At 38.6% G+C, this 13,774-nt stretch overlaps 1 protein-coding gene and 1 long non-coding RNA gene across 4 annotated transcripts in view; one reads left to right on the top strand and one right to left on the bottom strand.

Moving 5' to 3' along the window:
- The window catches only part of LOC141380535 (uncharacterized), a 49,578-nt gene that overhangs the window by 1,806 nt on the left and 33,998 nt on the right, over window positions 1-13,774 (top strand). The gene's annotated exons all lie outside the window — the stretch shown is intronic.
- zbtb39 (zinc finger and BTB domain containing 39) lies at window positions 1,912-10,957 on the bottom strand. Its single transcript, XM_087307601.1, has 3 exons — window positions 10,849-10,957; window positions 7,425-8,945; window positions 1,912-5,175 (listed from the first exon to the last, which is right to left on the bottom strand). The coding sequence occupies exons 2-3, from the start codon at window positions 8,910-8,912 to the stop codon at window positions 4,288-4,290; spliced, it is 2,376 nt and encodes a 791-aa protein (XP_087163727.1). The 5' UTR covers window positions 8,913-8,945; window positions 10,849-10,957; the 3' UTR covers window positions 1,912-4,287.

Below are 13,774 nucleotides of genomic sequence, written 5' to 3' on the forward strand. Positions count from 1 at the left end.
AGGTTTTAAAATAAAGAAATATGAAAAAAAAAATTATTACATCATATTTCATTAGAAATAAAATAGAAAAAAATAAAATCTGTTTTAAATTAAAAACTGTAGTATATTATTATTTGTTAGGCACATAACAATCTTAACTTTCCTCAGTCCTTCCTTTGAGTAATAAGCAAAAACACAATAAAAATAATAATGTATAACATAATGCAGATTTTTCTAGCCTCTCTTGTAAAAAAGTGTTTAAAGGTCATGGATAACAACATTAATTTTAATATGGGTCACTTTTTGTGCTCCACATCTTTTCATTGCTCATTTTTGTTTTAAGAATAAGCTCCAAGATTTAGAATAATAGTTACTTGTAAAATATTTTCTCTATTTAACAATACAGTAGGTCAGTAGTGAAAGATAACCTCACTTACATCAGAAGTTTTCATAAAAATAATTGTTTGCATTTGTCAAAAGTGAAGTCACACCAAAGCGACACTTGGTCTTAAAGCTTTTTTTTAATGGGGTATTTTCACAATTTATGATGGCACAGGGTGCATCCGGAAAGTATTTAAAGCGCTTCACTTTTTCCGAATTTTTTTTGAAGCTCTAAATTTCTTTTTCCATTCTGTTTCCACTGATCATTCTTGAGATGTTTCAGCAGCTTGTCACCTGCGGTAAATTCAGTTGATTGGACATGATTTGAAAAGGCATACACCTGTCTATATAAGGTCCCAGGGTTGACAGTGCATGTCAAGGTACAAACCAAGCATGAAGACAAAGGAACTGTCTGTAGATCTCTAAGAAAGGATTGTCATAAAGCACAAGGCTGGAGAAGATTACAGAAAAGTTCTAATGAGCACAGTGGCCTCGATCATCTGTAAGTGGAAGATGTTTGGAACCACCAGGACTGAGGGATCGGGGGTGAAGGGCTTTAGTCAGGAAGGTGATCAATAACCTGATGGGGACTCTGTCTGGGCTCCAGCGCTCTTCTGTGGAGATAGGAGAACCTTACAGAAGGACAACCATCTGTGCAGCAATCCACTAATCAGGCCTGTATGGTAGAGTGGCCAGACGGAGGCCACTGCCTGCCTGGAATTTGCCAAAAGGCATCTGTAGGACTCTCAGACCATAAGGAACAAAATTCTCTGGTCTGATGAGACTAAAGTTGGATTTTTTGGAGTGAATGCCAGGCGTTGTTTGGAGAACAAGGCATTGCTCATCACCAGGCTAGTACCATCCCAACATTGAAGCATGGTGCAGCAGAAACTGGAAGACTAGTCAGGATAGAGGGAAAGATGAATGCAGCAATGCACAGAGACATCCTGAATGAAAACCTGCTTTAGAGTGCTCTTTACCTCCGACTGGGGAAATCGGAGGTAAATTTTCCAGCAGGACAATGACCCAAAGCACTCAGTGAATGTCCTTGAGTGTCCCAGCCAGATCTCAGTCCTAAATCCTGTTGAGCATCTCTAAAGAGATTTGAAAATGGCCAAAAATCCCGAAAGACAGGTGTGCCAAGCTTGTGGCATAATATTAAAAAAGACTTGAGGCTGTAATTGCTGCCAAAGGTGCATCAACAAAGTATTGAGCAAAGGCTGTGAATTTTTCTGTACATGTAATTTTTCAGGTTTTTCATTTTTAATAAATTTGCAACAATAAAAAAATCACATTGTCATTATGGGGTACTGTGTGTAGAATTTTGAGGATAAATTTAATCCATTTTGGAATAAGGCTGTAACATAAAAATTGAAGCGCTATGAATACTTTCTGTATGCACTGTATCAGTCAAAATAGGACAAATGAGCTTATGTATGGGACAAATTTTGGACCATAACAAAGCTATAAACCTACTATGTAGATATCAGACAACAATTTAACTTATTAAACCAATGCAGTATGGCAGCTTTAAAATGACTCATTGACTAGTTTTGTAAGTACAGTTTGTTTATTCAGAACACAAGTACAACTGTTGTAAAACAGATTTCTGATACTGACATTTGAACCGATTTATAAATCATATAAATAACACAAGTAATATAAGGCAATTATTTTATGTTGAAAGTAAAATATAGTACAAAAAGGACCTGAAATTTAACACAAATGAGAGTCGATAAAGATGTCTGTCTCCTACATATCATGATAAAATAATATGCATTTTTTGCCCTAAAAAAGTGACTGATTGACAAAACGTGATGGAATATTTGAAAACACTTGGCAATTTATAAGGCTGTTCTGTTCAGCCAGTATTTTTCTGTGCTACATTTCAAATAAAGCTATCACAACACTGTCCCATTAATTTTGAAAACACGCATTGTTGTTGTTGTTGTTGACCAGTGACATTACGTCATGAATGGACCAGTGTGACAAACTGGTTTTAAAGTGAAAATTAAAATGTACAGTAATAAAAAAACCTGTCCCATTTATACATAAAAAAGAGACATACTGAATAAAAGGCATATAACTGCTTGGAAATGGTACAGAAAAACATCTCAGCATTCAGAAGAGAGCCTATATTCTTTCCCACATGACAACACGGTTTGTACTGAAACATGGAAACTAACATAAAATGTACAGAGAAAGTGAACACTGCCGTAAGAAACAACTGATATATTAGCACCTCAGTCTAAATCCCTTATTTTCCAAATAACGTTCATTGATGGTGTTAAAAAATGATTTATGTACAACATACTATACAAACTCTATGGTACTGCATCTCAAAAACCAGTTGCTATTTCTAAATGATACTTAACACTACTATAAAAATAACAGCTATTCTATAACAGAAAAGTACCTTTATTTATTTATTTATTTAAAAAGTGACCCTTTTTATATCCTTGACCTAGAGCACTGCTGTATTTATCAGAAAAAGTAGAAACAAAGTTGGTTTATTCTCAACGCTCACTTGCGTTTGTGCTTCTCTAGAGCCTTAGCTTATTGTGAAAGACTGCCGGAAGAGTAAATAGAGGTAATTGCACATCAGCACTTGGACATCCTGTTAAAGATGAGTTGGATTAACCCTTTATAGGCCACTCACTGAGATATTAAAACCCATGGAGTGTTACTGGGGGTTATTAAAAGACTTTTGTGTCTAAAAAACATATTATATTGTAATAAAAGTCATTAAAGTTACCATATTTGAAATGGTTCTTAGCCCAATAAAGAGATAAAACATAAATGCGACTTTGGAGACGTTTGGCTGAATTTGTTGGAGTTAATCTGAACTCCCTAGCTCATCCAATGTGGGTGACTTTTCTTCTTCAGTAGTCCATCAGTACAGATTTAGCTGAAACTTTAGTAGTTTATGGTTACTGGTATGAATTGGAAGTTGCTGAGACTTTTTTTTTCAGTATGTTGATGTACTTCCAACTAAAACTGAATATTGAGTAGGGGGCGGGGCTTTCTTTTTGCACATCATCCACAAATAGCAAACTAATGGTTAGAGGGGCGTGGCTAAGACTAATGTGGTTGAAGTCAGAAGGACTGCCACTCCAAACACAGAAGCAAATGGTCAGACGTTGATCAAAGATTACCAAAACAAACTGTCTTCTTTAGTGGATTAAATTGCACTTGCTAAGGCAGCTAGCTCTATATTTTATTTTGATGGTCCATTTGACTATTAGTAGGCTGTCTGCTTAATATTTGCTGATACTGCTCCTTCAAACAGATATTCAACTGACTGTAAGAAACTTTGCAAGTTCATGTCAACTTTTACTAACCTGACAGTGAACTATTAGTTAGAATTAGAGAATTAGTTGACATGTAGATGCAATGTAACATAAATTTAACCAATGAACCATCAAAGTATGACCCGTGTTTATATTAATGACCTAAACTTATTTTAGGAACAAATTTCACTTTAAATGAATGAGTTAGAACAGATAAGAGAATGAAAAGCAGCCAAAAAGTGCTGTTTGGTCAAACAACTCACCGCATTATTGACAAAAGTTTGAAAAGCTACAATAAAAGATACTTTTGATATGTTTATTTTAGTTATGACTATGCAGAGACTCTAAAATATAAAGAAGAAGGCATGAGAAAATATATTTAAAAAAACAAGGTGCTTTCAAAAAAGTTTGATTTCCAATGTGTCTCTCTTGCCATCAAGTGGTCAAGTATTAGCATTACATCTCTTAAAATAAAGATCTGCCTTTAATTTAATCTTTAAAAAAAAAGGGGTTCTGCACACGACGACACAAACACACCAAACACGGAGTTATTACATTCTAAGTCTACTCATCCTCAACGACAAACTGAGTAAGTAAACCGGGCACACAGTGTGACGGAGAGATTTTCAGCTGTTTTTCAGGTGTCCAGATTTGGGACGGGGTCTTTAGAGTGGTCGTTATACATAAAGGTCTCCTCAATGTTAAAATCAGCTGGCAGCTGGTCTTTATGGACCTCCATGTGCGAAGAAACCATCTTGAGTGTGGAGAAAAACAGCCCGCAGACGGTGCAGCGGTACATGAGCGCACCAGAGTGTGTCTTCAGGTGGCAGATCATGGTGGAACGGCCACGGAAAAACCGTAGACATACTTTGCACTGATACGGTTTCTCACCTGTATGAATTCGGAGGTGATAGGTAAACTCGCCCGAGTGTGCGAAATGTTTACCGCAATAACGACAACGATATAATTTTTCTCTAAGCCCTGCGGCTCCGATGGAATTGCCATTTAAAACAAGTCCGGTTGGGAAATGTCCACCGGGAGCTATTTTGTCCTGTAGGTTGAAACCTACATTAAAACCTCCTTTACCGGAACCGCCCGGCTCTAAAGGAGAACTGGAGGACGAGGAGTATTCAAGAAGCTGGTCTGCCTTGCGTTTTCCTGGCCATACCTGACCGCCCTGGAGCTCGTTTGTATGCATGCTGAGATGGTAATGAAACGCCGCCTCAGAGCGGAAGGTTTGTGGGCACAGAAAGCAGCGCAGCTCGGCCTGGCCTTCTCCGCTGGTCTCCGGACTGCCGTCGACTTGTTTCATTGAAGCTTCTTCTTCCTCCGCATGTAGAGACAGGTGCCGGTCCAGCTGAGAGCTCTCTAGGAAGGGGCTGGAGCATTGTGGACAGGTGTAAATAGGAAAGAGGTGTGTGAGTGTGTGCCACAGGAGGGCGCAACGTGAGGGCTGAGAGAGCTGGCACACTCCACAGCGCAATGTCCTTAAGCATGCGTGGCTCTGGACGTGGTCTCTGACAGCCTGAGGGGAAAAAGTAAATAATATGGTATTAGTTTAAATGCATCAATAGAATTAACTGCCAGTGTTGTACAATATTATCTTTGATAAGTATCATCTTTGTAGGGGCTGAGATTTAAGCTGTCAGAATATTCATTCTTTTTTTCTTCGCCTTAGTCTCTTATTTATTAGGGGTCGCCACAGCTGAATGAACTACCAACTATTTCGACATATGTTTTACACAGCGCATACCCATCCAGCTGCAACCCAGTACTGGGAAACATCCGTACACTCTCATATTCATTCACACACTCGTACACTATGGTCAGTTTAGTTCATCCCATTCACCTACAGTGTATGTTTTTGGACTGTGGGGAAACCAGAGCACCAGAGGGAAACCCATGCCAACACAGGGAGAACATGCAAACTACACACAGAAATGCCAACTGGCCCAGCTGGGACTCAAACCAGCGACTTTCTTGCTGTAAGGCAACAGTGCTGACCACTGAATCACCATGCCATGCACATTTTTAATTGTGGTGAAATGGAATTGTTTATATACTATTGCGTTATTTTCCTAGGTTTTTCTGGATTTATTAGCTATGTGTTTGGTGTAATATTTTTTTATTTATTCTATAAAGGTCTTGTAACATGTCTGTCCAATTGTAAAATAAAATTTTGGAATTTAGAGAAGTTCTTTCCAGAAAAGGACAAATATAATATCAAATGTTGTTGCTGACTCAAGTTTAATGACCGAAAAAAAAATAAAAAATTAAAATTCAACCAAATTAAATGATAAAATTGGTAACAATTGATTGGTGATTGGCGAAAAACATTTGCAGTATATCCTGATATCGGCATCCGTGTATCTATATAGTTTTGCCGCAAAAAATGTCATGGTACTTGCGCTGTATCAATATTTTTTCCCTACGCCTATTTTTTGTTTTTCAAATTTATCCACTGTGAAGAACTTTTTCAAAAAGCTACATTTATGTGCATAAAAATGGCATCTCGGTGTGTACATAATGCCAAACAGAGAGAAAAAAAGTCATGTATGCATGTTTCCCAGTACTGGGTTGCAGCTGGAAGGGTATCCGCTGTTTAAAATGTATGCTGGATAAGTTGGCGGTAATAAATAAATAAATAAATGCAAATTTCCAAAAATCGTAAAATGAAAATTGCTTTTTGAGAAGTAAAAGTTCATTTTGATAACAAAAATTAAAAATTGCAAAGGGTAAAAATGAGATTTGAAAAATAAAATTGAAATTAGCAAACAAAAAACTGCAAATAAAAATCAAGCAGTGCAAAAAAAAAAAAAAGAAAACTAAATATTTGCAATCATAAAAAAACTAAATATATTTGCAAAACATTTATTATATCACTGCCTTTACAAAACCCGTCTGGTCAATTTCAATGCTCACTTTGATTTGCTCTTGTAGTCAACCGTGAGTTTGCAATGCTGTTTCACGTGAAGAAAAAGGGGGCAGAGTCAAGAGAACTTGGGTGTTTATGGCAGGCCCAGACCTGCCTCTATTTAAACCATGTCATCAGTTGGAGACACAGTATCACCGAGGTAGTCTTACAGCCCAGAAGGTCCGGGCCTGCTTTAAATGCCCAAGTTCCCTTGACTCCGCCCCCTTGTCATTTCAGGGCCACTAAGTGAAACGCGCAGAAACATGAAGTGCAAAGTGAGAACAGCATCCCAAACTCTCGGTTGACTACAAAAGCAAATCAAACTGAGCATTCACCAACTAACTGAATGGGTTTTGTAAAAACAATGCTATAACAAATGTTTTGCAAATATATTTCGTTTTTTTTTTTTATTTGCAAATATTTTAGATTTTTTTGCACTGCTTGATTTTTATTTGCAGTTCTTTTTTGTTTGCAAATTTATTTTTATTTCTCAACTTAATTTTCCCTTTAAGTTTTTTATTTTTGTTATCAAAAGGAACGTTAATTTCTCAAACATTCATTTTCGCTTTGCGATTTTTGGAGATCTGCATTTTTTTGCTTAATACTTTATTTTTTGTTTGAAAAACTTTTTATTTGCAAGTTTACATGGCCCTAGATTGACTCCATATGGTTACCCCTGTTCCTGGAGATCTATCTTCCTACAGAATTCAGCTGCAACCAAGATCAAACACACCTGAAGCAGCACTTGATAATTACAGACAGGTGTTTTTTTGCGAGTTGCGACTGAAATCTGCAGGAAGGTAGATCAGAAACAGGAACAGGGTTGGTCGCCCCTGCCTTAAAAACAGAGCTCCAATTACCTTGAAGTCATTGGCTATGGATTTAGCACAGACGGCGCACTGCAGTTCCCCTCCTTGCCTTTGGGTGGCTCCGTTCATCTGCTCAGGGTTTTGCGGGACACATTTGGCTGCTGACTGACGTCTGTGGTGAATCAGCGCCATCTCAGTCCTAAACTGGTGCTCGCAAACGTCACACGAGAAGAGCAAGATGCCCACATGAGTGAGTGCATGTGCGACGCCAGCGGCACGGTCCGAGAAGGATGCGCCACACACCTGACAAGAACCCGAATCCGAAAGGTGCGTCTCCGCATGAGTCCGAATGATGCCATTTTCTGCGGGAAGCAGCATCCCACATGATTTACACGGCAGAGATGGAGACATCTGCCCAAGAGATGCACCATTTTCACCGTTCTCAATACACATCAAGTCCTCGTCGTCCTCCTCCTCCACTATAAAGTGTTCCTCTTCGTCACTCAGCTCAATGATGTCCTCAGAAAGAGCTCGCCATTGATCACCACTCTCCGTCTGCTCCTCCTGAACACTTGACCTCTTCCTAGCATCATCTTCCTCAAAAAAATCGGACTCTTTGATTGGTCCTGCAACAGCACTAAGTTGCAAACTATCCAACGGGTCAATGGAGGATGATGAAGGAGCGCAGGTTTCTCCAACAACCTGAGCTGAAGAATCAGGAACTGAACATGTTTCCTGAGCCCCAAATGTTGGTTTGCTACCATTAATGACAACCTGGTCTACTGAGTTACTTCCCCTATTTTCTTCATCATCGTCTTCTTCATCCTCTTGCTTGAGCTGCAAAGTGAGGCCTGGAAGGGTGTCTGCAGAACGGTTACTATCTGACGGGCTTGGCTTGTTTATTTCCTGTTGGCTGTAACCCAAATGTACCTGCAAGTCTTCGTTTTTTGGTGATTGTGCGGCCAGATGGGATCGATTCAACCTGCCGTTTCTGACCTGGGAAACTGGAGATGGAGTTACAGGTGTTGGAGCGGCTGAAGACGACAGGGAAGAGCAGGACGCTGCGGAAGACGAGCAAACGGATGCAGCCACCGCATTAGTAGACACCATATCACTCTCCAAGTCTCCATCGCCTGTGGTGTTTCCAGAGCTGGAGCTTTGTAGGTCAGGAAAGGTGGCGTGGCAAGCGTTCACCAACTCCCTCACGCCGAGCCTTTCCGCCAACTCATACAACACTCCCACATCGATCAAGTCTGTGAAAATCTCCCCCGTGTAGATAAACGTCAGCACCTTCTCGAAATTGGAGGCCGAGACGAAATCCACAGAGAAGGTGGTGGGAAGGGCACCCTGGCTGCTGGAGCATCTGGAGAAGAGGCTGTTGAAGTGCGTGCAGGAACATGCTAAGACTGCGCGATGAGCCGGAAAAGAGCGCCCCCCGACCTGGAGGATGATGTCACAGAGGAGGCGAGACAGGCGGCAGCGGTTGAGCTCGGAGAGGAGACGGGCCGCGTGGCCGGAGCCCTGCAGCCTGATCCGCATGCCTGCCAATGTTGACCAAAGCCAGGATGTGGACTAAAAAAACAGAGAATCATGACATGAGATTCAGATTCAATTATAATGGTCCTCTTTTCACAAGATTTTTAGCCCATCATGGAGTCAGTTTATTTATTTGTGTAAATGTGTCAAATTTTATTTATTCAGTTTTTTGATTAATTTCAGTATAATTATTGACAATTGACAAAACATTTTTCCTCTAAACTTTAAGGCTCTGTTTTTAAAAAAATATTAATCTAATAACTTTGCTTGTACATGTTTTTACTACAAAAGTCTACCCCATTTAAGTATAGTACAGGATCAATTCTATGAGGACATACGACTTCTCATTAGCATTAGTAAACCAAAGGGAATGGCTTTTGTTACCGAGTTGTATTCTTCAAATTTAATGACCATCTTTACATAAAATTTTAGTAAGAAAGTTAATTAGCTGATTGGTCTAAAACAGTGGTTCTCAAACATTGGTACGTGTACCACTAGTGGTGCGCAGGCTTCCTTCTAGTGGTAGGCAGAGAAATCGCTGAATAATTCAAATTAAATTAAAGTAAAAAAAAATCTTTAATATAATTAAAATAAAAAATACACTTTTAACCCTTTAATGTGTAAAATGACACTGATGTGATTAGTAAATTGATTTTAATAAGCTAAACCTTTTATTTTATTTACAATTTTTTAATGTTTGTTATGTATTCTGTCATGTGAAGCTAATTTCTCCCCCATATTTGTAATAGTTGTTGGGGGCGTATCTCATATTTTTATATCCCAATGCTGACAGGTTATTATGGTGGTACTTGGAGCAACATTTTTTTTCTTTTACTTTTTTTTTTCTGGTACTTGGTGAAAAAAGTTTGAGAACCACTGGTCTAAAATAGCAGATAAGAAAAAAATATCGTTATCTGTCCAATTTTGCAGATAAAGAGATTTCCGGTTAGCCGTAATACAAGAATTATTCAAAAAAATTGCTTTATGTGGGGGGAGAAATTGTGCATATAACACAACTTCCACGCTTTAAGAGCTTGTTGATAAAAATTGGACAATGTTACTGGTAGTTTATTAAGAGTAATCACATGATAGTAAAAACGCAATCCTCCAACCTTTTTGAAAGTATTATATAGTATAAAAAATTGAATCTCATTTCAATAAACAATCCCTAAGCCATTTAACTTAAAATTTATAATTTCAAAAAAAAAAAACTCCATCTTTTCTTGGGCCTTGAAGAATTTCCTTTCCTTTCTCAAATTGTATAAAGATATGACAGGTGCTTGAAAAAGTAAGAGGACTTAGTCTGACGTCAGCCAAAACGTTGTTAGGTAAGCAAAATTTTATTTTGATGAAAGATAATGAAGGTGACCCCTTTTATCACAAAGTGCGCATATAAAAATACACAGGGCACCTAAAAACAAAAATGTATTCATATTTACCTGCAGTTTCTACAAAATACGCCCACTTTACCTACGTTTATCACCAACTAGTTTCAACATAGAAAGTCAAACTGAAAGACTTATGTATAACGTTAGTAAAAATAATAATAATTTATAAAAAATCAATTACAAATGCACACATTTAATTGAATTAAATTCATAACGGAATTATACAACCCCTGAACAACGGATCCTAACAAAGATATTGTAGACCACACACAAACAGGCTTTTTTATTGACACGTTTGTAACCCCTCTGTATCCAAAATACATTTGGGTTTGTGCAACACAGATTTTAAGATGCAATGACACTGTTCAATGCATGCTTGTTTATTTTGTGCCATACTAGTTTAGCCGTAGCTAACCGGTTGCTATTGGATTCCGTTAGCATGCACGGCTAACTAGCACTTCCCGATTCATCTCTAGTGGTGGATATTAAACTGACCACTGCGCCACTGATTGGTACACAGAAACGGAATAACAACTCATATGTTTGCTTACCCATATAGTGCTGCTAGATTGCGAAAGGTTAATAATCTCAATCGGGTCCTGTTAGCCCAGACAGTCGTCCATGCATAGACACGGGCGGTGTCTCAATACCTAGTGAGCTGGCTACCTAGATCACTCGGTTGATTTAGAACGCGTGTGTGATGGCCAAAATGCAGTCTACGTGCTTGATATGTTTTTTAAAACACGACCATTTTCTCATAAAGGACTAAAACAAATTCAACACCAAAGCAGAGGGAAGGAGCGCCTCAAATGGAGAAACTTGTTATCCTATGCAATAAACGTCAACGTTTCACTAGGAAACATGTTTATTTAGGCTAATATTGTGTTGCAAAGAGTCAGTTTTACTGCTAAATGAGGAAATTGGATTTTTAACTATCAAAAGACTTTATTAAAACATGAACTATAACCATTTTTAACATGTAAAATGATTTTAAATTAAATTTTGTCGGTTACAATCTTTTTTAGATTCAGTGGGGTCCACTGTGAACATTAGGCCTATTAGGGAATCTAATCCCTGCTGAAAAATCCAGCTTAAACCAGCCTAGGCTGTTTGGCTGGTTTTAGCTGGTCAACCAGGCTGGTTTTAGAGGGGTTTTGGCCACTTCCAGGCTGGTTTCCAGCCATTTCCAGCCTGGTCTTAGCTGGTTAGGCTGGGAGATGACCAGCTAAAACCAGCTTGAGCAGCCTAGCAGGCTGGGAGCCCAGCCAAAACCAGCTATGTCCAGCTTAAACCAGGCTGGTCAAGCTGGTTTTAGCTGGTCATTTTCCAGCCTGACCAGCTAAGACCAGGCTGAAAATGGCTGGAAACCAGCCTGGAAGTGGCCAAAACCCCTCTAAAACCAGCCTGGTCGACCAGCTAAAACCAGCCAACCAGCCTAGGCTGGTTTAAGCTGGATTTTTTAGCAGGGATGTTTAACATCAGTGCATCAATTGTTCATTCATTTCATGAATTATTTTTAATTGAGTATCTCTACATTTTTATTATTTCGTATGCAGGCCTGTAGCCAGCCCAGTGAAAGAGGGGGTTCTTTTTTTCTCAAAAAGTAAACCTTTTTGCAATTATATGCATCATTTTCTATTTAACTATGAGATTTAAATAAATTTTAAACACTATTTATAGCTAAATTAGCTTGTTGGTTGGTCATCATAACCACTTTTTGATGTACCAAAATTATTTACTTAAAATTTCAAATAAAGAAATATGAAAAAATACTTAATTTTAAAATACAGATTTGTTACATCATATATCAATAGAAAAAATATATATGAGTTCATTTTAAATGAAAACAAGCCTATTGTCATTTATTAGGCAAATTATAATAAACAAACTGGCCAGTACATTCAACTTTTCCTGACCATAATGTAGAGATTTACAATTTCTAGCCTCTCTTGTAAAAAAAAAGTACATTTGAAAATTAATGGATAACAACAATAGCCAAATTAGTATTTAAATGAATTTTAATATGAGTCGTTACTGGTGCTTCACTCCTTTTTAATTTACATTGCTGACAGGTTCTCTGTCCTGTCTAATTTTAATAATCCATGTTTTCTGAAGTTCCATGTCCTGTGGAAATGATGTATTCTCTTTACTTTGATGGCCAAATGATCGATATTCAGCTGTTCTTATGAATTCACCGTAGTGAATTCTGCAGGACTAAAGCAGGTCACACACCGGATGCGCCGCTTAGCGCTTCAATACGGTGCACACATGACAGTTAAAAGTATCGCACAACAGATGCGCACATTCGCATGATATTTAACATGAAACTATACAGTTGGCGCTCTGTGGTGTGGCAGAAATATGAACAGTGTTCTGAGTTGTGGCTGGGCGCCACAGACAGCCGCCGACTTGCAGCGCCGGTGTGTGTATCCTGAAAGAGCCCAATGTTTAGAATTCTGAAATGCATGTCGCTAAGTGGCGCTACGTGATGCGGCGCTTCTGGTGTGTGACCCCTTTAACCCTCGCAGCCTTGTCTTTGATTTGTATTGGCCGCGGGTTGAATAAGGCAGATTAGTAATGAATCAAAGTACTTTGATTTCTGTAATGTATTCAAACTTTAATTGAACAAATAAATAATAGTTTATTTAGAAACCTACACCAATCGGAATCTGCTGTGGACAGCATCATGTGGTCAGATGTGGAAATTCATTATGGTTTTTCTCTAGACCAGGGCTGTTTCTCAATTCCAAGAATGCAGAGAATGGACTTGTGTTCTTGTGGAGACCGGTCTTGCCAGGTGTCCTTGGAAGAACGAACTCAGGAGATCACGAGGGCAGAGAATGCGTCCTTTTAGAAATGGGATGCTGCGTTCTTCCTGATGGTCACATGACCTTCACGCGTTTTAAATGGAAATTATTTAAAAATTACAGCACTCATACAACAATTTATTGTTTTCCCTTCTCTTCAAAATATATACTTTGCGTAAAAACATTATAAATATACTCTGCACAATATAAATATACCTAATTTTAATACGAATTTCAGCAAACAAACACCCTTAATGTGTTTATTCCTTTATTAAGATGTCCATGTTAATGTTTACTTTTACTGTTTCATTTAGAGAAACTCCTGAGGTAAATAAGTGATATCTCTGAACTTTAATAATAAATCTAAATTAAATGCTGAGCTTCCCACCTCCAGTCGCAATGACTTCTGGGACCTCCAGAGCGAGATCGGTGCTCAAGTCTGCATCGGTGCGTCCTCGATATCAAGATCACATCCGGGAAGTTTCACGCGTCCTCCGTACTTGCGGTCTTGAGTATTGAAACTGAACTTAGGCAGCTGATGATGACGTTGTACGAGAACACGAGGACGCATATTGAGAAACAGCCCAGGAGTGCCTAATCCTGTTCCTGGAGATCTACCTTCCTGCAGACTTCAGCTGCAACCTTGATCAAACACACCTGTCTGTACACC

Source organism: Danio rerio, chromosome 23 (genome assembly GCF_052040795.2).
Source record: "Danio rerio strain M-AB ecotype USA chromosome 23, GRCz13ab, whole genome shotgun sequence".
NCBI lineage: Eukaryota > Metazoa > Chordata > Actinopteri > Cypriniformes > Danionidae > Danio > Danio rerio.

What these genes read in the sequence shown, in the direction of transcription:
- zbtb39 (XM_087307601.1), bottom strand. Translation starts at nt 8,912, where the DNA reads ATGCGGATCAGGCTGCAGGGCTCCGGCCACGCGGCCCGTCTCCTCTCC. An exon ending in CCATAGCCAATGACTTCAAG is followed by an intron (nt 5,176 to 7,424) that starts GTAATTGGAGCT and finishes TTTTCCCCTCAG; the next exon opens with GCTGTCAGAGACCACGTCCA.